The sequence below is a fragment of the Podarcis muralis genome, chromosome 6, assembly GCF_964188315.1.
Source record: "Podarcis muralis chromosome 6, rPodMur119.hap1.1, whole genome shotgun sequence".
NCBI classification, from domain to species: Eukaryota; Metazoa; Chordata; class Lepidosauria; order Squamata; family Lacertidae; genus Podarcis; species Podarcis muralis.
The window spans coordinates 5,684,302-5,706,214 of record NC_135660.1 but is presented as its reverse complement, the minus strand read 5'-3'; the positions used below and the strand labels follow the sequence as shown (position 1 = coordinate 5,706,214).

General features: G+C 45.1%; 1 protein-coding gene across 1 annotated transcript; it reads left to right on the top strand.

Moving 5' to 3' along the window:
* Positions 1-8,143: 8,143 nt before the first annotated feature.
* On the top strand, positions 8,144-20,853 carry LOC114598096 (cytochrome P450 2J4-like). Its single transcript, XM_028731776.2, has 9 exons — positions 8,144-8,412; positions 10,510-10,672; positions 11,503-11,652; positions 14,733-14,893; positions 15,851-16,027; positions 16,248-16,389; positions 16,587-16,774; positions 17,330-17,471; positions 19,771-20,853. Exons 1-9 carry the CDS (start codon positions 8,233-8,235, stop codon positions 19,947-19,949), a joined length of 1,482 nt encoding a protein of 493 aa, XP_028587609.2. The 5' UTR covers positions 8,144-8,232; the 3' UTR covers positions 19,950-20,853.
* Positions 20,854-21,913: the final 1,060 nt, after the last annotated feature.

Here is a 21,913-nt window from a genome sequence, read left to right as displayed (position 1 = left end):
TTTAAAAAGCGAAATTATGAACCCGTGCTTCTAGAAGCAGCTTGATTTGCAGAGATTAGCAATCGGTGGCACTATCATTTTTACAAATCAAGGTGCTTTTAAAAGCACAGAAACAAGGTAGGCTGTTTCCCTCCCTCTTTGGGCAACGCTACTGGAAATCAAGGAAGTGAAGCTCCCTGGACCCAGAAGGGTTTAACTACGACCACTCATTAGTGTGCTCCCAATATTTTCTTTGCGCCAAAAAGTTGGCATGTTTTTAATTTGATGCCTTTTTCGGTTGCCATGCATCTGCTTGCCCTCTGAGATAATCTGGGGCGGTCCTTTCACACATGCCTTTGCTTTCTGAGGTGGTGGGCAGGATGCTTGGAAAGGGCCTTTTCCCTGGAGTGTGAGGGGTGTTCCATTCATCAGCAGATGGCCTGGTGGGGTGGCAGTGCTCACCTGACCTCCCAACAGCTGTATTGCTGCTGCTTACCAAGAAAGAGAAGAGGAGGTCTGAGGTGGATGTGGTGCGTCTACACCATCAGGGCTAATCTGGCGTTCCTGCCAGTGCATATGCACTGTGCTGACCTCCCCTGAACCTCCACCTCTTCTTCCCGATAAACAGAAGCAACACAACTGTCAGGAGGTCAGGGGAGCATCATAACATCCTCTACTGGTTTCATTGCACTTCCCCAGCTCTCTCTTGAATATGTTGCACAGATTTATTTTGTTTAGTCCTAGCTTTTTGGGGGTTTCCATGCTTTACTGCTCCCATATATATATATAATTTAAAAGGTTGTTTTTCTGTTGACTTTTTGCTTTCTCCTGTTTCTAATATTTTGCTGCAGTTGGAGTACTTCATTTCTCAGAGGAGAAAGGAGACCTATAACCCCCCAAAAGAATGAATAAATCTGCCAAGCACTCAGCTCAGACCCCGACTCCTGCCCATTCGTAGGACCATCCGCAGCTATAAAAAACCCATTAACATACTTCTATCATATCTCGTACTCCCATCGGCAGTAGATCCCATTCACGGTAATGAAAGACAGACAATTCATGAAGCTGGGAGTGGAGGGGAACACATTACTGATCTTCCCATTGACAGACTCCTACTGAAGAAGCCCCCAGCCCACATTTTTAAAACCACCTTTTAAACTGCATCCGTAGAGATTGCCTGCAGATGTGAGCTGAGCTCAAGACTGGCTGTACACTATTACAGACCCAAGAGCCCTTGTAAATAAGTGAAATATGAGGCTTCCCACCCCCTGAATTTGGGATCATTTCCAAAGTATAAAACCCTGTCTGTTTGTCTGTCTGTTAGCTTTTAATTAAGAGAAATACTGCATTGCAACACAGCAACGGTAAAGAATAGTTGCATCATCAGTAAACTGAATATTTGCCAGGGGGAAAGACTAGCCACACATTTCCTAGCATTTGCGCTGCCAAGGCTACGCTAAACCAGTTTCACAGAGTTGCGATGAAGTTTGCATAGATTCATGTACATTTTGCTGAGCAAGGTTATGGTAAAGTTGTAATAGTAAACATATTGTGACATCTTCTAAATTGTGGTATTAATTATTTAGGCATTTGTCTCATTTAAACCAGTTCTCTTAATTAGAGTGACAAAGCCATATCAGCCCACATTTTGCATGTTCAAACTTAACAGTATCATGCCCCAAGCTTGGATCTGTAGCATGTACCTAGAGCATGTGCCAAATTCCTGAGCTTTTGGATCACTTTCTTGCAAGTTGTGTTGTAACACTCACCCAAGACCAGCTCTGGCTTCTTGAGACGTTCAAGAAATATTTTCAGTCATCTGGTCCTTTTCTGAGTACGTTTCCGAGCACAATTCAAAATGTTGGTGCTGACCTTTAAAGCCCTAAACGGCCTCGGTCCAGTATATCTGAAGGAGCGTCTCCACCCCCATCGTTCTGCCCAGATACTGAGGTCCAGTGCCAAGGGCCTTCTGGTGGTTCCCTCACTGCGAGAAGCCAAGTTACAGGGAACCAGGCAGAGGGCCTTCTCGGTAGTGCCACCCGCCCTGTGGAACGCCCTCCCACCAGATGTCAAAGAGAACAACAACTACCAGACTTTTATAAGACATCTGAAGGCAGCCCTGTTTAGGGAAGCTTTTAATGTTTGATGTATTACAGTATTTTAATATTTTTTGGAAGCCGCCCAGAATTATTATTATTATTATTATTATTATTATTATTATTATTATTATTAATTAGAGATGCCAGGGATGGAACAGAAGACCTTCTGCTTACAAAATGTGCTCCACCTAATGCTTTCTGATCCTTCCTAATGTGTAATGCCAATGTAATGCCAATGTAATGCCAGTGTAATGCCAATGAGCATTTGGTCCAGTGCAGGATTGTGACAGCACATTGCAAAGCAATTTGAAAGTGGCTTGTCAGGGCTGGCACAACCGTTGGGCAGAGGGAAGCAACTACCTCAGGGCGAAGTTGCTGATGGGTGGGAGCAGTACTGCCTCTGTGGCTGCTCTGCCCCCACTGAACTAGCCAGCAACCCTCAGGTGTGCTGGGGGTGCTGCTATCCTGTTGCCAGTGTTGATGTTTGAGTCATTTCTCAGACCAGCCACCTTATGAACATGGAAGGGGAGGCACCATCTTGTCCTTTGCCTCAGGCAGCAAAATGTCTTGGGCCAGCTCTGTGCCTTGTACATCTTCTCAACAACATACGAATTTGATAGCCATAATAACTGTTGTTGTTGTTGTTGTTAGGAGCCAGTGTGGTGTAGTGGTTAAGAGCGGTAGTCTCGTAATCTGGGGAACTGGGTTCGCGTCTCCGCTCCTCCACATGCAGCTGCTGGGTGACCTTGGGCCAGTCACACTTCTTTGAAGTCTCTCAGCCCCACTCACCTCACAGAGTGTTTGTTGTGGGGGAGGAAGGGAAAGGAGAATGTTAGCCGCTTTGAGACTCCTTAAAGGGAGTGAAAGGTGGGATATCAAATCCAAACTCTTCTTCTTCTTCTTCTACCTGAAGGTAGAAGCAGAACGACTGTAATACAAGGGTCTCCAACCTCACCACTGCCCAGAGCCACTACAGAAGAGCACCCCAGTCAGTGGTTTTAAAACCTTCAGATAGATCAAGGTGATTGAGCAGAATCACACTCCCCCGTCTCTCTCTCAGAAAATGTCATCAGCCATGGGTCCAAGGCTATTGTAGTGCCATGAATGGACCTGAAAGCAGAGGGAAATGGGCCCAGATAATTGCCAACCAGCCCCAGAGCTTTTCAAAATGCTGGTTTATACCATCTCTCCCTCTCTGGACCCCTTCCTAAGTAACAACTTGTCAGTGAAACATGTGAGGAATAATCACATTGATTCAATAAAAGTGTTGGGCACCCACTGAAATTAGATTTCACTTTGTTGTCTTTAGGGTGTTGCCGCCTTTGAACCTTTTACAATGTTCAGTGTTACAATGCTTCGTGTTGTGAATTCTCACCACAATAGGCAGTTGCCGCTGGGTTTTTCTGCGGAGCCCGTTCTACTAAAATTTGTTAGCTCTTTTATGGCTCAGGGATATTTTACGACGCTTCATGTCATGTCACTGTTATTGTGGGAGAGGCCCCGGGGGTCCTGGGCATAGCTATCAACTTTTCCCTTTCCTTGCGAGGAATCCTATTCGGAATAAGGAAATTTCCCTTAAAAAAAGGAAAACGTTGGCAGCTATGGTCCTGGGTGCATAGTGGAATGGTGGCAAACACTTTCAGCAGCCAGCCAGCCAGCCAAGCATCCACAAGACCCCAGTCCAGAGAACTTTAGCCACACTTTAGTCAGATTGAAATCAGTGGGAGACATTTATTACATAATGTTGAAACACAGCTTTCTCTCTTTAGATCTAGGTCTCTGCCTGGCAGCATCTCTCCAGGGTTTCAGACAGAAGGTCTCTCCTAGCCCTACCTGGGGATTCCAGGAATTGAGCCTCAGTGTCAGGAGTGCGTGCAGGAGCCAGGCCCTGTGACCGGTAGGGCTTCGCAGGACTGGGGCTTTCCTAAATTTGTTCTCTAGAGGCAAGGTGTGGCCACACAGGCGAGGCCAATTGGTAACTCACAGTACCTGGTGGCAAGAGCTGGGAAGGGATATAAGGTCAGCATTTCCCGTTGGCTCTTTGCCACAGCAACACGCTTCCTGCCTTGGGCTTCTTGACTCCTTGCTTCCTGACCCTCGGACCCTTGGCTTCTGGACTCCTGGCTTCCGGACTCTCATTCCTGCTCCCACCCCACTGTCTTGCCCCCGGTCCTGATCTCCTCTGCCAGGACTTCACCCGCCTGTAAACTGGACCGTGACACTGGGATACATGCCTGCATAGCAAATACTCTCCCAGTGAGCTCTGGCCTTTCCCAGGCCAGCTGACTTCATCAATTAAAAACGGCACATACAAGAGGATTTTTTTTAAACCAAGAACTTGAAAATGGAGCCTTTGCTCACAGCTTCTGGTTTCTTCATTGACTGTCAGATCCTGACCGCTGGCTGCTCTCACGGGTGTTATTTTCTTGGCTCCTGGCTCATCTCAGACTCGGGGTCTGATGACAACTCAGAAATCTAACCAGCTCTGGCCTGAAGCTTGTGCAATTATTGATATCTCAAGGTTTTGGTTCTAATTGCATGCCCCTCCTCATGGATTTGTTTGGAGAAACCGGTCTGACAACAGCTATGAATCATCGCTGTCCTTAACATGAGTCTCAGGCTAAAGTTGCTGTTCAGGTGTTGTGATGCGATCTCTCCCCAGCCAGCTTTACTTTGAAGGTTTGAGTTCTGGGAACCACCTCAAGCCACTGATTATATGCTTTGATTAAAGGCACATTAAAACCTCCCACAAACGGGTTGCCACAACCTGTTCCTCCCCAGTCTGCAGGAGGAGGAGAACAAGTGAGCAATGGTATTATTCTTGCCACCATGCAAAGAGCATCCTTTGGAGAGCATGAGGATGACGATGGTGATTTTCTTAGTCCAGCTCCTCCGTTGACCTGTTCAGCTTCTTTGTTGATCATGATATGTAGATGCCTTCTAAGAAGTGTGAAGGAAGCATTGGCTACTGTATAGGAGGGAAACGGGCAGATCTGCTCATTTTGGTTTCTCTGTTTCTTATTTTTCCAGTTGTAAGTTTCAGTTCTCCACATTTCTGGATTGGTTTGATTTTTTTTAAAAGTCCTCGTAAAAACTCACCAGCAAATGTCCTCAATTAAACACGTGTTTCTATGCAATTCTGCCTAATCTTTCTGGTATGCTATTTTCACTTACGTTGAATTTTATGCACACTTCGTTTTATTTATTTATTCATTGCTTTTATATCCAGCTTTTTTCAAGGAACTCAAGGCAGTGTGCCTGGTTCTCCCCTCCTCATTCAGTCCCCACAATAACCCTGAGAGATAGGTTGGCAGTGATTGGCAGTGACTGGCCCCAGATCACCCAATGAACTTCATGACTGAGTTGGAATTTGAGCCCTGGACCTCCAGCTCCTACTCCAACACTCTAACCACTACACCTTAGTATATGCGTTTTTGGAAAATTTGGAGAGGTGTGAATTTCCAGGGATGGTTGTACTTCGCTTCACATCCTGTTTTGGAAATTGCAAGTTACATAGCACTGCTTTTAAATGTGAACAGAATCAGATTTCTCTCACATCTCCCTAGTCTGCCCAGTGCGGAAGCAGCTGAAGACAACTGAATGAGCCTTGGCAGCTGTTTTAGCAATTGTACACAAACAGACACATGCGCGCGCGCACACACACACACACACACACACACACACGGAAGATTAATTGCTGCACAAAGTTTTTCATCAGAAACATGTGGCCTCAAGTGCCACAATAAATCCACTGGTCTTCCAAGTGCCATAATAAGACACCTTTTTCATGTATTTACAATTCCTTTGATTATAATTGCAAAACAATTTTCTAAATTTATGCTTTGGTTGTCAGTCTGATCTCTCAGAGTAGAAGGGCGTACGAGATGGGAAAGGCCTGTGCGGAAGGAACTTGGTCAAGGCAGAAGGGAACCGGGTGGACAGAATGGAAGAGCTGGAGGCAGAGTTTCATCACCATTTGTTTTATCTTTAGAAGGTGTGAAGAACGAAATGCATCCCTGGAAAAGCTACAGAATGCGTAGGCAAACTAAGGCCCAGGGGCCAGATCCGGCCCAATCGCCTTCTAAATCCGGCCCGCAGATGGTCCGGGAATCAGCATGTTTTTACATGAGTAGAATGTGTCCTTTTATTTAAAAGGCATTTCTGGGTTATTTGTGGGGCATAGGAATTCGTTCAATATTTTTTCAAAATATAGTCCACCCCCCCCCCCAAGGTCTGAGGGACAGTGGGCCGGCCCCCTGCTGAAAAAGTTTGCTGACCCCTGAGCTACAGGCATAATTTCCAGGCCACAGAAGCAATCTGTTCGCAACTGATAATATCAGCATGCATGTCGTCAGGTGCCATTGGCTACAGGCTGGTTTTATGACTCAATTTGCTTCTATGATTTACTGTTGAGTCTCACTAATTGATTTGTTCATAGAACTGATTGGTTTTAAATGTTTAGGTGTTTGAATGTTTTCTGTGTGGTTGTTCATGTTGGATGTTTGAATGCAACTCAGCTTGCAGAAGAGGGGTTCCGCGTGGGATAAAACAGACAGTGGACTCAGCTACATTAGTAAAGAAACAGCAATTTGAATGCGCTATAAACATGCAATACCAGATGGCGCCAGAGAGCAGGAAATTTTAAAATGTGATTTTCCATAGAGATTTTTTTATTTTGTTATAACGATCTAATTTCTGACTTATTTATAGTGGGGGGTTTTCTGTGTCTAGATCCACCCTATATTAGGGCCTCCCGGATTATCTCTGTATCTTCAACCTCTTGAACTGACCTATCTATCTCTTTGATTCCAGACTGATATGCCTTAGTTTGCATAAGGTTTGACAACTTCTTCCTCATCATCCTCATTGCTATTCATCATTATTAATATTATTTCTCTGGCACCAGCTGTCTCTCATTTCCCCTACAAAGCTGCACTTCAAAATATATTGGTTCAGTTATTTGATACCAATAAAATAGATGTCATTTGTGACCTGTGCTCAGTTACTCAGTGGAATATACCCATCAGATCTGGGTTGCAGAGTGATGCGTGAAGAGCTTTGGCTTTTTGTTAAAATGTTTTTTAAAGGGGCTCAGGACGGTGCCATAACCTTGGCAAAAACTTATACTGCCTGCCATGAATCAAATTTATGCCAAAGGACTTGTGTCTGCTATATACGCCCTACTGTAGGAATGCTAAGTTACATCCTCATATCATGGCTGGCTGGGCCACACAGCCCTGGCAGGAATACCCAGCCCAGTGAAAACCAGTTGCCACAGGGAAAGATCTCACCCTGGCCCTAAAATACTGCTCTCAGTGGGAAATAAGGTTGTTACTTGGCAGATCTCTTTTGACTATTTAAATGATAGGTTCCCAAAACGAAAATGAGGGAAAAGTCACTCAAGTAGGTTACCTGTTTAAGTATTAGATGTTTCAGTGATTATTGTAAAAAAGAAAAGAAAAGAAAAGAAAAGAAAAGAAAAGAAAAGAAAAGAAAAGAAAAGAAAAGAGGGGGGCATTTTGTTCGAATTGTGTGAATGTTTCATTGTTTCTGTTCTCATTTTTAGTAACTGCATCTGATGTTGATGGATACTGTGATTATTTGCAGTTTCCTGAGACTGTAATGCATTTCTTTGTCTTCCAGTAAAGTAGGTTAGATAAATCAGATATTACTATTATTACTATTATTATTATTTAATTGCTTTCCAAACGAAAAGTGAGCAATGAGTCCATAAAGTACACAAAACGTAAAACCTGTTAACAGCAAATGCACCAAGGAAGTATGACAAAAGACAGATTTTTTTACCCAAGAAGTGCTCACCCAACCATACTTTTTACAGCTGCAGTTGATTCACCAGGTAAACTTCAACCAAATGTGTCAGCTGTCATCTTTAAATTAATTCGTAACTTTAATCGCTCCTAGACTGATATTCAGGCGAGGGAGGACTTTCATAAACTTTCCATAAAACAATTTTCCGAACATGTTACGACGCAGGAAAAGTGCCTGCCTGGAGCTGTTCAGAGACGGGATCTGAAATCCGCGTGGGGAGGGGGGGGGGAAGGCCCTGAAATTCAGGCACAGCAAACGAGATGCACTCACACCCACGGGACAGAGCGCAAGGTGCCCGACTTGTGCCTCTCTGCAACTCAGAGACATGGAAATGCCGGCACTAAGTTCTATCTTCCTCCTCCTCCTCTTCTGCCTCCTGATTGTCCAGTTTGCGAAGCTGCAATGGAGAAAACGACAATTCCCTCCAGGACCAATGCCTCTCCCCTTTATCGGATGCCTATGGCAGGTGAAGTTTTTCAACGTCACTCGTGAGAGCCTGACCAAGGTATCTGTTTCCAGCAGTTTGATTGGCCGACAGGATAGAGGAATGGGCAGTAGCAAAGGGAGCGTAATGGCCAGTGGGTTGATAAGAGGAGATTGATAGGAGAAGGGTGGTCAAGCTCAGTGGTCAAGCATCCGTTGTTCATGCAGATGGTCCTTGGTTTAGTCACCAGCATCTGATGGTAGTCTTCTCTCTCTAAAACCCTAAAAATCACCTGCAAGTCCCTATGGACAAGTCACTGGATGCACCAATAGTCATCTTAGGACTTCTTTTGATGCTCTAGGTTTTGGAACTTTGGATATGCTAAAGTCTTGGTTGTCAAATGATTTTTTAATTCTGGGGTCTCTGTGGCCACAGCCCCCTCATTTTCAAATTAGGGTATCGGCCGTCTTTAGGATTATTACTTTGGGGGGGGGGTTGGTCAGTGTGCTTTGTTAGAAGTCTCTGCGTTTTAAAATTTGGAAATTTAGAAACAAATTCTTGCTGCAGCGCATCGTAAAAGCAACTATACCTTCTGGATTCATGCTCAAGTTGGAATTCTGTATTCTTTATCTGTCAGAAGAAGGCTGATCAATCAAAACATGTATGATACTGGCTTTGCACAATGTTTGTTTTCATGAGATTCTGCATGTTATTTCCAGTTTGTCAGTGGCGTAGCATATGAAGATGAATCTATTGGCCATTAGGCTAGGATACTGATTTTATTAAGTTAGAATCTTAAAGTTGTATTGTGCATGCCATAGATTTATATTTTACTTATAGGCTACCTTGACTTTTCTTTCTATCCATAAAGTATGTTTAGCCTGGAAAAGAGGAGATATGAGCGCCATCTTCATATCTATATCTATATCATCTATATCTATATCTATATCTATATCTATATCTATATCTCTATATATCTCTATATATCTCTATCTCTATCTCTATCTCTATCTCTATCTCTATCTCTATCTCTCTCTCTCTCTCTCTCTCTCTCTCTCTCTCTCTCTCTCTCTCTCTCTATCATCTCTATCTCTATCTCTCTCTATCTCTATCTCTATCTCTCTATCTCTCTATCTCTCTATCTCTATCTCTCTATCTCTATCTCTGTCTCTATCTCTATCTCTGCCTCTGCCTCTGCCTCTGCCTCTGCCTCTGCCTCTGCCTCTGCCTCTGCCTCTGCCTCTACCTCTACCTCTACCTATATATGGCTGTCACATGGAAGAGGGAGCATGCTTGTTTTCTCCTGCTCTGGAGGGCAGGACTTGAACCAATGGCTTCAAGTTACAAGAAAGGAGATTCTGACTAAATGTTTGGCAAAAACTTTCAGACAGTAAGTGCTGTTCAGCAGTGGAACAGTCTCCCACGAGAGGTGGTGGGCTCTCCTTCCTTGGAGGTTTTTAAACAGAGGTTGGATGGCCATCTGTCATAGATGGCTTAGCTGAGAGTCCTGCATTGTAGGGGGTTGGACTAGATGACCCCTTGGGTCCCTTCCAGCTCTAAGATTCTATGATTCTACTGCATGCAAAAATAGGGTTATTAGGAGAAATTCCCTCTAAAATGCCGAGTGATTTTTCACGAGGATTCAAAAGCAAAATTTCAAATTGCTGCAGAAATGTGGAGGGTTGCATTTAAGACTGAGAAAGTGAGAAACTGAGAGATGCCCAAACTCTCAGATTCACCCATCACTGTCTGGCAACGAGGTTCAGCCCATCTCCTCTTTATAGCCGATTGCAATGTGAAGCAATCAGTAAGGTTTATCGAGCCCCTTGTGAGCCACCGTACGTGGCTCTGATGGCTTTAGAAGGTTGCATGGAGGGCAAAGTGGCCTCACTCTGCCCAGGTGATGCCCAACCTTGCCATCGTTTAGTCACCAAGCAAAGACCTCTTTGTTTTCCTCGCCAGCGATATAATACTGTATTGCTGTTTTTAATGTGTTTAGATGGTTTTGTTATGGCATTTCTAGATACTTCGCTGCAACCAAAAAACTTTGGAGCTTTTAAAACTGGGAAGCGATGCATGAATTTAATGAACTTAGCCCAACCCAAAATTAAGAACAGAATTGCTCAAAGGTTGGGTGTGGTTTTTATTTGCCTGAGCTTCCCTGGTGTTTTCCTACAGGTGGCAAAATCCTACGGGGACATCTATACTGTATGGTTTGGTCCTCACCCTGTGGTAGTTCTGGATGGGTTCCAAGCTGTGAAAGACGGTCTCACCACCCACCCAGAAGATGTTGTTGGCCGGCCAGTCGTCCCGTTTTTTAGAGCTCTGGCAAACAATAAAGGTAAGGCTGTCTCTCTCACTTGCGTAGGAACCACAGAGTCATTTTGTTCCCATAATGGAATTGAAGGAGTGGCTCTGTGGTTTTAGTGGCGTTCCTCTTTAGTACACTTTGGTTATAAAGTGCTCAAAAACCTATTGCTTATGAAATCAACTGGCTGCTTCACACGGTGCAAATCTTGGCTTAGCAAGACCCCACAAGCTCCTCGGTTTCCAGAGAGAGGGGCTTGCAGCTCCTCCCAGATCCCTTTTGCATTATATTTGGGGAAACTGTTTTGCAAAGATTTCCACCCAAATGCTGATGAATTTTCACAAGGACTTAATTCCAATCCCCTCCTACAAATTGATGCTCAAGGCAGTTTATGGCATGAAATATCATGTATGATCATGATAGAATTAGCCATAAACAATAAATAAAATGTATTTTGCATAAATCATAAGATATAAAACAAAGATACAAAAAAAGAAAAAATCAATAAGGGCAACAACCCGCCCTTCCACACCCAAGCAATACCCAGCTCAAGTGTCTGTTCATCAGCTTCAGTTTTTGTAGCTGGAGTCAGTCCATCCATCCGTCAGTCCTTCAGGGCTCTGCCCTCCCAGCACAGATGGAAGGAGGTCTTCCAGGGCTCACAGCCAATATGCTCTTTGGCTTCTTTAGCAGCCTCAGCTTTTGTAGCTGGAGTCAGGGTCTATGCTAGTCAAAGTCCTGGCACTGGAAACAGGGCTTTGGTGGCAACCTCCTGGCATAGTTCCAAAAGGTTTGGATTCTGTCCTCTGAATGCAAATAAGGGGTCACTGCAGCAGTCCACTGCTGACTTTCAATGCCTCCAGGTATCTTGCTGTCAACGGGCAGTACATGGAAGCACCAGAGGAAGTTCTCGCTGATGACTCTGAAGACATTGGGGCTGGGGAAGAGGACTTTGGAGTACCAGATCCAAGATGAAGCTTATCACCTGGTGGAGAACTTTAAGAGCACTAAAGGTACAGCACAGCTCAGGGTTGGAGGGAGAATGTGCCCTTTAATTTATTTTCCAGTCCAGAACCCTGTTTTCTTATTATGCTCTCATTAATTTCACCAAGCTAAATCTAAGAGCAACCTCAGGAAGTTTTACGGTTCCTCTTAGTTTTGATTGCATCTTAGATGGAACATGCATTTATTCACGTTTTATGTCTGTGCTAATAGACATCTGATTTGACCAATGGTTGCAAGCCATAAATACTGATTGCACTGGATTCCAGTTTTAACCTGCTTTCTTCTCCTGTTCTCAAAGAGGAGACAAAAACACCAAACAAAATACCTTTGGCTGGGGACCAAGGGAAAACCAGCAAGTTTTTGGAATTGCGCAGCCAATATACTTTTTTCAAACCTTGTATGAAGAACTGCAATAGATGCTTGCAGAGCTTTTTTTTAAAAAAAAAATGTTTAGGGGCACTTTCATTTTCCTACTCATATTGAAATAAAAAGGTAAAGGTACCCCTGCCCGTACAGGCCAGTCTTGACAGACTCTGGGGTTGTGCACCCATCTCACTTAAGAGGCCGGGGGCCAGCGCTGTCCGGAGACACTTCCGGGTCACGTGGCCAGCGTGACAAGCTGCATCTGGCGAGCCAGCGCAGCACACGGAAACGCCGTTTACCTTCCCGCTGGTAAGAGGTCCCTATTTATCTACTTGCACCCGGGGGTGCTTTCGAACTGCTAGGTTGGCAGGCGCTGGGACCGAGCAACGGGAGCGCACCCCGCCGCGGGGATTCGAACCGCCGACCTTTCGATCGGCAAGCCCTAGGCGCTGAGGCTTTTACCCACAGCGCCACCCGCATCCCTGCCCCTCAATGAGGCCAAATTTAGATTCACAAAATGTTTAGGGTAGGGATCGGCAAGGTTTACCTTGGCCTGGGCCGGTTCACTCCAGCAGAAATCCCTCCATGGGCCGGATCGCGCACATGGCCACGATTTCCGGCATCTGCGTCTGTGCAGATGCAATTTCTGGCACTGTGGAAACGAGTCCCCGTGCTGCGCTGCGCCGGTTTAGCGCAGCACGCGGAGACTTGCCGAGTGGGTGGCTCGGTTTGGGGGTGGCTCGTGGGTCAGTTAAACAACCCCTGTGGGCTGCTTGTGGCCCATGGGCCTTAGGTTGCCTCCTCCTGGTTTAGGGACATGCGTACCCCAGCATCCCCCCAGAAAAAAAAGAACTGGATACCTGCATTTATTACAATTATAGCCAAGCTTCCTTCCTAGGACCTCAAGGCAGGATACACTGATCTTCCTTACCCCCAACCATTTTTACCTTCACAACAACCCTGTGAAGTAGGTTAGGGTGAGAGAGAGTGATATATGAAAGTCAAGGCTGAGTAGGTTGGCTGAGTCTGGATCTATTAAATCTTAGTTTCATACTCTAACTGCTGCCCCATGCTGGCTCTTCAGATCTGCATCCTGGGTTGGCTGAGTGCAGAAGCCATGGCTGATTCCTCAGATTAAACCAGAAAAGTGACCCCATGTCTCTGTTGCCACATTACTCAATGAGAGAATTTCAGCATCAAAATATTTTGGTCTTGCAAGGCAATTAAGGTATCCCAGGAATCAAACGATGCTGCTTCACATTGAAATAATAAGCATGGGTGAGATGAGAACTTCTTGATATCTCAGACTTGTAGCATGAAAGAAATGCTTCTCTTTTACTTCTGAATTTAAGTTTTCTACAGTTCTGAAATCACATCATGGCCCACACTGGGGCTTTTCTTCTGCAGCATCTCCCACACCACCTGTTGCCAACACACACTTTGGCTATTTTTGTTTATGGTTACATCTCACCCAAAAATAATATATTTATTAAGACCAGCCAAAGAATTACAAAATAGCCAGCTGTGTAGGAATTATCTTGGGGTCAGATCCTGCATGGCTGGCTGACTATTTTGTAACTTTTGGGCTGGCTTATTGAGTTGTTTTTGTTTTTATTATGTATTTTGTATATATTGTGATTTTGTGGTGTAGCTACCCTGAGACCTGCAGGTATACAAATTATGTCATGGATTTTTGTGTTTTTATCTTGTAAACTGCTCTGTGATGCTTGGATGAAAGGCTGTATAGAAATTTAATCAACAACAATAATAATAATGAATAACAACAAATAAATTTTCCTAAAGCAGCCCCTGCCCCACCCTGGACAAAAACCAAACAAAAAACAACTTATCCAACAACAGGAAGCAAAGTGTGGTGGAAATACAGTGGTGCCCCGCAAGACGAACGCCTCGCAAGACGGAAAACCCGCTAGACGAAAGGGTTTTCCGTTTTGGAGGCGCTTCGCAAAATGAATTTCCCTATGGGGTTGCTTCGCAAGACGAAAAAATCTTGTGCGTCCCCGCGGGTTTTTTCCGCTCCCCCCCCTTTTCCTAAGCCGCTAAGCCACCTATCAGCTGTTCCGCTGATAACCCGCTTAACAGCTGATCGCAAAAAGCTGCTAGACCGCTGTAGCGCTAATCCGCTAAGCTGTCAATGGGCTTGCTTCGCAAGACAAAAAAACCGCTAGACGAAGAGAATCGCGGAACGGATTCTTTTCGTCTTGCGAGGCACCACTGTAGGAAGAAACTAAAAGATGGAGTTCTTACAAATTAGGCATATATTGGGTAAGGCGATCTTTCAGGTGCCAAGTTGTTAAGGGCTTTATATACTAATGGAAACACCTTGATCTTGGCTGGGTAGCAAATGAGCAGCCATTGCAGGTCTCTGAGCACAGATGTCATCTGCTGACAAGGCCTCGCTCCTGGCAGCAATTGTGTCGCAGCATTCATACGTTGAAATAACCAATGCATGAACCGCTTTGGCCAACCTTTCCCAGTCCAGGAACAGTCATAACTGACCTACACATTTCAGTTGGTAAAAGGCATTTCTAGCCACGACAACTATCTGAGCCTCCCGTGACCAAGCTGGATCCAGAAGCTCGCTGGGACTCATGGGAATTGTAGTCCCAATCATCTGGAGGACACCAGGGGGGCAAAAGTTGGTTGTCACTTCTGCTACATTGACAGGGTTGGTTCACAAAAGGGCACTTGATGATTCCAATTGCAGGAAAACCCATGAATCCGTCCTTCGCTCTGACCCTCGCCGTTTCCAACGTGATTTGCGCCGTGGTGTTTGGGCATCGCTTCTCTACCGAGGACAAGAAATTTCACGAGCTCCTGGAAGCAATGGAGGCCATATTCAAATTTGCTGGCAGTCTCGGTCACAACGTAAGCAAGCCACTATTTTGCTTTGCTTTTCAATATTTCCTTTCCCGAAAGGAACAGCAGTAAAAGGTTTCACTTTTGCTAGACAGTTTGTGGTGAGGGAAGAATTTCCTTAGAAAATAAATACAATCATATTTATTATGATATTTAACAATTACAATATCCCCCAACAATTATGATAATTAAGTTTGAAGGCCCAAGGAGTCCACAAAGTTTTTGGTTTTTTTAAATGCATGTAAGTGAACTTGAAGATGAGCTAGAAATCTTTCAAAGTTCTACCCCAAACCAAACTTAATTCATGTTCTGTTCACACGTCAATTATGGGAAGTATTTTCTGGTGCAGTTCAGAAATTATTGAACTATTTCATACCCTTCAAGTGTCCTGATAAAACCGGGACACCCCACTTTTTCTCATGAGAGCATGGTGCCCATTTTGGGCACTGCAATCTCAGGGCCACGCTCTCGCATGGGTCACATGACTTGCCCTGGAAGACCTGCACCCAGTTTTTCGCCTCGATGTGTTGGAGGGTATCCTATTTCAGCCTACTACCTAAAAGGTCTTCTGAAGCATCTAGGCCTCAACCAGCCCTATAGTTGAAAGAGTGTGGCAGGCCTCTCTAGGGAGGGATTTCCAACGAAGGCTTAGCTCCTTATAGCTGTCACCTAAGCCTCTTCAGGGCTTTCCCAGATGACCTGAACATTGCTTGAGAAGGTTCATATAGAGGTAAGCGATCCCATGGTTGCCTTGGACATGAAGAAGCTGCCTCACACTGAGTCAGACCTCGGTTCCAGCTAGTATTGTCCACACCGACTCTCCAGGGTTGCAGATGTGGAGACATTGCCAGACCTACCTGGAGATGACAAGGATTGAACCTGTCCCCTTCTGTGCACAGGACAGGTGCTCTAATACTGCGCAGCAACTTTCTCCGCACCTCCATCTGTTCATGTCTCTTTCCCCAGATTTATAATGTCATACCCTGGCTTATGAAGTGTATCCCAGGGCCTCACAAGAAGGCCTTGACCGCCCGAGACTTTGTGTGTTCGTTCATAAGGAAGGAGATCAACAAGCACCAGATTGCAGGACTGCCAGATGACCCTCAAGATTTCATTTATAGTTACCTTGCTCAGATAGAGAAAGTAAGTAGCTTCTTTGTTCATGACCAGAACTGCTCAGGATGTGCTGTCCTCATCCTCTTCTCCATAATTTGAGCAATTGCTGCATCCCCAATTAGAATTTGGATTTTTCTTCCTGCTGGGAAATGCTCCTTTATGAATGTTTAGCTGCAAGCCCTTGGAAATTTACAGCTGCAAGGGTGACATTAGGTGTGTCCGTTTTTCTATTTCTTCTCTTCTGCAGACGAAAGACCAGCCCAAACCAGCCTACGATGAAAGTAACATGATCCAGTGTATATTTGACCTCTTCTTGGGTGGAACAGAGACATCCAGCACCACTCTCTACTGGGGAGTTCTGTATATGGTGCTTTATCCAGACATCCAAGGTGAGATGATGTAACGCTGCACCACTTTCGAATTGTGCAAATGATGTTCAACTGCTGCGTCTTCTGAATGACGTGGAAGAAAACAATACGTTGTCTTTCATGCCAACCAACCGTTGTGTTGGGATGAATTTTCTAAAAAGTTTTGCATGCGCTTTTTTGTGTGTGTAAATAAATGAATGTGTTTGGATTCCACTCAGCGAAAATCCAGAAGGAGATTGACGCAGTTGTGGCTCCCGGTCAAATGATCAGCGGCGAGGATCGCAAGAAGCTGCCCTACACCAATGCCGTGATCCATGAGGTCCAGCGCTTCAGCAACATCATCGCAGTTGGGTTGCCCAGGTTATGTGTGAAGGACACCATGATTCGACAATTTACCATTAAGAGGGTAAGTGAACCTCCACTGCCCACATCCCTCGCTTCCTTCAAATGTCTAAGAAAATGCAGCAGAGGTTTATCAGATACCACTTTTAGTTCTACCATCAAAGGAAAGCTGGCCATGTTTCTTATGGGGCAGGAAATGACATTCTGCCCACCGTACATCTAAAGCACATGACTTCCCCCAGAGAATCAGGGGAACTGTAGTTTACCCACAATGAAGCTACAGCCCCCCGCACCCTCAATAAACTGCAGTGCGCAGAATTCTGTGGGGGAAGCCATCGTCACTAAATGTGCTGTACAAGTATGGTGTCCACACAGCCTTTGTGTCTTTCCCCATCGCAGAAGATGTTGCACCATCCCTGAGAGGTGAAGATGCTCAGAGCACTATCTTTGGCCAACAAGAGGCCAATTGAATCTCTCTTTGCCAGAGCCCTCTGCTTCTCCAGTTTGGTAGCGAATCATGCAATTATTTGAGAGAGGGGTTTTACTGAACTGAGAGCTGAGTGTATGGTCTGCTTCCCTGGAGCAAGGCAGGACTCAATCTCTGACTCTTTTTTTCCAGGGCACCATGATCTTTCCAAACATGGCTTCTGCCTTGTACGATCCCAAAGAATGGGCGACGCCTGAAAGCTTCAACCCCAACCACTTCCTTGACAAGGACGGAAATTTTGTTTGTCCAGAAGCCTTCATTCCATTTTCGTTAGGTAGATGAAAAGGCTGGAGACAAAATCTTGGTGGTTTCCTTGAGGGTTTTGCTTTGCATTGTTGGGAACCGAAAGACATAGCACGCCTAAGGGTGCCCAAGGCATATATGAAGAACATAAGAACATAAGAAGAGCTTTGCTTGATCAGGCCAATGGCCCATCTAGTCCAGCATTCTGTTCTCACAGTGGCCAACCAGACGCCTGTGAGATGCCTTCAAGCAGTGAGGCGTTCTCAAAGTAGAGGAAGGATTGAACTCTGATTAATAAAAATACACACAGAGGCTTGAACCAGCAAGACTCTGGGAAGGGTGCGTAACCAATCACGTCGGGGTCACCAGATGTAGGAATGAAAATCACGGCAGACAAGAGGCAGGTGTCACATGAGGCATCTGCCGGGGCAAGCCCCGGGAACTCTCTTTTATTGAATATTACAAACATTGCCACAGGTGTGCTTGTGGCTGATTGGTTGATACAAACACAAAGAAACTTGTTGCTGATTGGTTAACATAAGTAGAAGGCGGGAATTACATGTGAGAGGTGGGAATTACATGTGAACATTAATCACCGATAGATTAAAGGCTGGGAAACGAGGTTGGAACTAGACAGGCATGAAACCTCCTAATTAAATTATAACTAAAGATTGATATAGCATAAAACAATTACTAATGATTGATCATAACATGAAAGAATATAATAATCGAGTTCCGTAGATGTGGTCAGCTATGCATTGAGAACAGGTCATCATGAACTTAAGATGAACTGAGCAAGGAGGGAATGTCTTGGTATTTGGAACAGGTCTGTACAGTGTGTGCAGAAACAGAGAAAAGATTATAAGCGAGACTTCCCAGAATGCCAGAGGAAAGAAGCAATACTTCCCATAGCAAGACTTCCCATAAGGCCACAGTTATGTGCAGAAAGAGAACTTATGTGCAGAAAGAGAACTTCCCTTCAGCGTATAATAATCTCTCCCTCCACCTTCCGGTCCAGGTCGTTTTATTCACAAAAGAACTTTTTACACACTGTTCGTAAGAACCAATCAGATTTCTTCTGAGCATTTCAACAAACCCCACGTGGGGACAAAGTTAAACTACCAGAACTAATTAAGCATGGGGTAAATAAAACAGAACTACAAAGGAGTGCATTTGGCAACCCCGGGAGGTGATAAACAAGCAATATACATGATAAGAAGGATGGCCAGGAGGACAGCGATCATTATCACCTTTATGTGAAACCTGTTTCCTGGCCCTAAGATTAACATCCTAAGATTAACATATCAGAAAAGCTACATCAAAGAAACTTCCGACTGTCTTTGATGACCCAGGATGCCTGCCTGGCAAAGCAACTGGGTTGTGTATGCGACTTGTCAAGAAAGAGAAATGGAACAGAGATGCAGAGGTGTGGATTGATCAAGAATCATATCAAAATAGTTTAAACCCAGTCAACGCAATGCTTTCATTGCTGACACAGATGGCTTACTCTATATTTGTTATAATTCCTCATAGCAATCCCACCTGATCACTACAAAGCAGGTTTCAAACACAAGAGCCCTCTCCTCTTCCATGGTTTCCAGCAACTGGTATTTGGAAGCATTGCTGCCTCTCCAGCTGTGGAGACAAGCTACCATGGCTAGTAGGAATACATGTTTTCTTAGGAGGGGCTCATTTTCATAGAAACACGGGGGCTGCCTTGTCTACCCTGGCGGTGTCTTTCCAGGGTTTCAGATGTGGGGCAGGGAAGGAGGACCTTCTAAGCCAGGCATAGGCAAACTCGGCCCTCCAGATGTTTTGGGACTACAACTCCCATCATCCCTAGCTAACAGGACCAGTGGTCAGGGATGATGGGAGTTGTAGTCCCAAAACACCTGGAGGGCCGAGTTTGCCTATGCCTGTTCTAAGCCATTCCTGGAGGTGTTCCACCACTGGCTCAGGTCAGCAGATTTCCCCATGGGAATCCAGTTTGCCCCTCTAGGCTCCCAATGCATCTTCATGCCCTGGGCTGAGTCTTCACACTAATGAGCGCTTAGCCTCAGGCCCTCAGCAGCAGCAGAGGGTGGTGGGGTTTTGTGTCAACACTGAGCAAAAGTGTTGTGAAAGATCTAGATATTATTTTTCTAAGAAAGGTATGCCCTGCTTTTCAACTTAAGAGTTCTCCAAATGGCAATGGATGTAAATTTATTGGCACCTAGTTGGCCACTGTGAGAACAGACTAGGTGGGTCCCCCTTTTCCTGATCCAACAGCAGAGCTCTCCTTATGTCCTTACGGTGCGCAGCCTGACTTCACCTCTCTCCTTCTCCTACAGGGCAGCGAGTGTGCTTGGGAGATCACCTGGCCAAGACGGAGATGTTTCTTTTCTTCTCCAACCTCCTGCAGGCGTTCACTTTCCACTTGGCGGAAGGGACGAAAGATGTCAACACAGAGCCTGTTTTGGGGGGCACTTTGCAGCCTCACTACTTTGAGGTCTGCGCTATCCCTCGATAGACCCGGCATCTCATGTCTTTGGAAATCTGTTTAGGAAAAGTTGCAAGGTGGAAACATGCTGTACTGTTAACCCAAAGCCGCCGTTGGTGTGGGGTTGCGTAGGTACTTCAGAGTCCTGAGAATCAAAACTTTTGTCGTGAGCAAAGGAATAAGTTTCTAGACCTCCTGACTGCAAAGGAAAAGCCTGAAAATACACAACAATACCTGTGCATAAGGTCTGAGTGCAGTGGATCCCAAAGTGGGCAATATCACCCCACAGGGGCAGGGGCATTACTGGGGGGGGGGGGGCAGCTAAGAGACTTTGAAAAGCTGGGGTCACTGGGTCAAGTTCTTCCGTTTTGTAGAATTAATTAGATGAAACATTTTAAACTGGATTTTGAATACATGTGAAGTTGTTACTATTTTGAATTTTATTGTGTTATTATCTTCCTTAGCGGGTTTGTCAAACCGCTACAATGAATAATCCTTTTTAGAGGGTGGGGCCAGATAGGGCATTGGGGATGAGTTTATGGAACCAAAAAGGTGGGTGTCACTGTCCAGAAACATTTGGGGAATGACTGGTCTAAGGTATGACTTCAACATTACGCAGCTCTTTTTATTCTTGTCTTTCAGCCATAGGCACCCTAACTGGGCATTGTCTCTCTCTTCTGACCTTACCTGACATCATGTCCAGCTTCCATGAACACTGCTGCAGCCTTCTATTCAAAAAGGTGCAGAAAGCACCCACAAGGATGGAAGATCTTAATCAGTTAAAAATTTCCTCCTGTGTCGCTTAGTTTTCTGCTTTGCTTTCTTTTTTGCATAGAGAATTATTTTCCTACTCTGTTCTACTGCTGGATGCTGCAGAGCAGTCGTATCTGGGACAGACTTGTTTCTGTTCATGCTCTGCTGAGGTCTCTTGGCAACACCAAGACAAGCCTCTGTGTGTATTCTTATTAATCAGAGTTCAATCCTTCCTTTGCTTTGGGAACGCCTCACCCCCGCCCCCAGAGGACACTGGGCTCCTGCTCCCATCACCCTTGACCATTGGCCCTGCTGGCTGGGGCTGATGGGAGCTGGGAGTCCAGCAATTTCAGAGGTGCCACTGGTTCCAAGTTCCTGGCCCTTCCCCCCTAGCCCACCCAGTTCCTTGCCCCATCTGAAGCAGAACATTGGAGCTCTCCAGGGTGCTGAACTCTTGCTGCTCAGCACAGGGCAGTGGAACCTGAAATTACTGGACTAAAGTTCCCATCGTCCCCAACTATTGACCCTGCTTGCTGAGGCTGATGGGAGTTGAAGTCCAGCAACATTGGGATGGTCACCATACCCCTCATCTCAAATTATCTCCTAAATGCAGATGTGTGCACACAGACAAGCACTTTCTATGCTGAAGTAATCCACCATACAGTTTACAATAATTGGTCTGCCATTAGAACTGGTATACTTTTGGGAGGATTGCAGCATGTGGTGTGTGTTTGAATGGAATGTGATTTTTTGAAAAGAAGGCCAGGTTACTGGATAAATCAGAGAATGAAAGCCATGGGACATAGAAGTACATAAGTTATTAGGTCAGTGGTTTTACTTTCTGGGAACACTTTCCAGGTGAATTTGTCTCCTGAGAAGTCCAAGGTTGCAGAAGATTTTGAGATGCTTTCATGAGTGCACTTTTTGTTCCCATAAGGCTTTGGGCACTTCATGCTGGCTGGGGCTGATGGAAACTGGGCTCCCAAAACATCTGGGATGCCATAGGCTCCATGCTCTTGATCTTAGAGGATGGATGGGAGAGGAAATCACAATGCTGGATTTTCAGCCCCTGGTTTCTAAGAGGTCATTGTATTTTATTTTATTTTTTACATGGGGTTACAGTCCTAAGTCACTGGTTCCATCAGGGCAAGGATTTCTCCTTGCAAAATGGAAGATTCCCCCTTCTTCAAGCCCTGTGTGTCTCCTAAATCTGTTCTGGAGTTTTCACCAAAGCTTTTAAG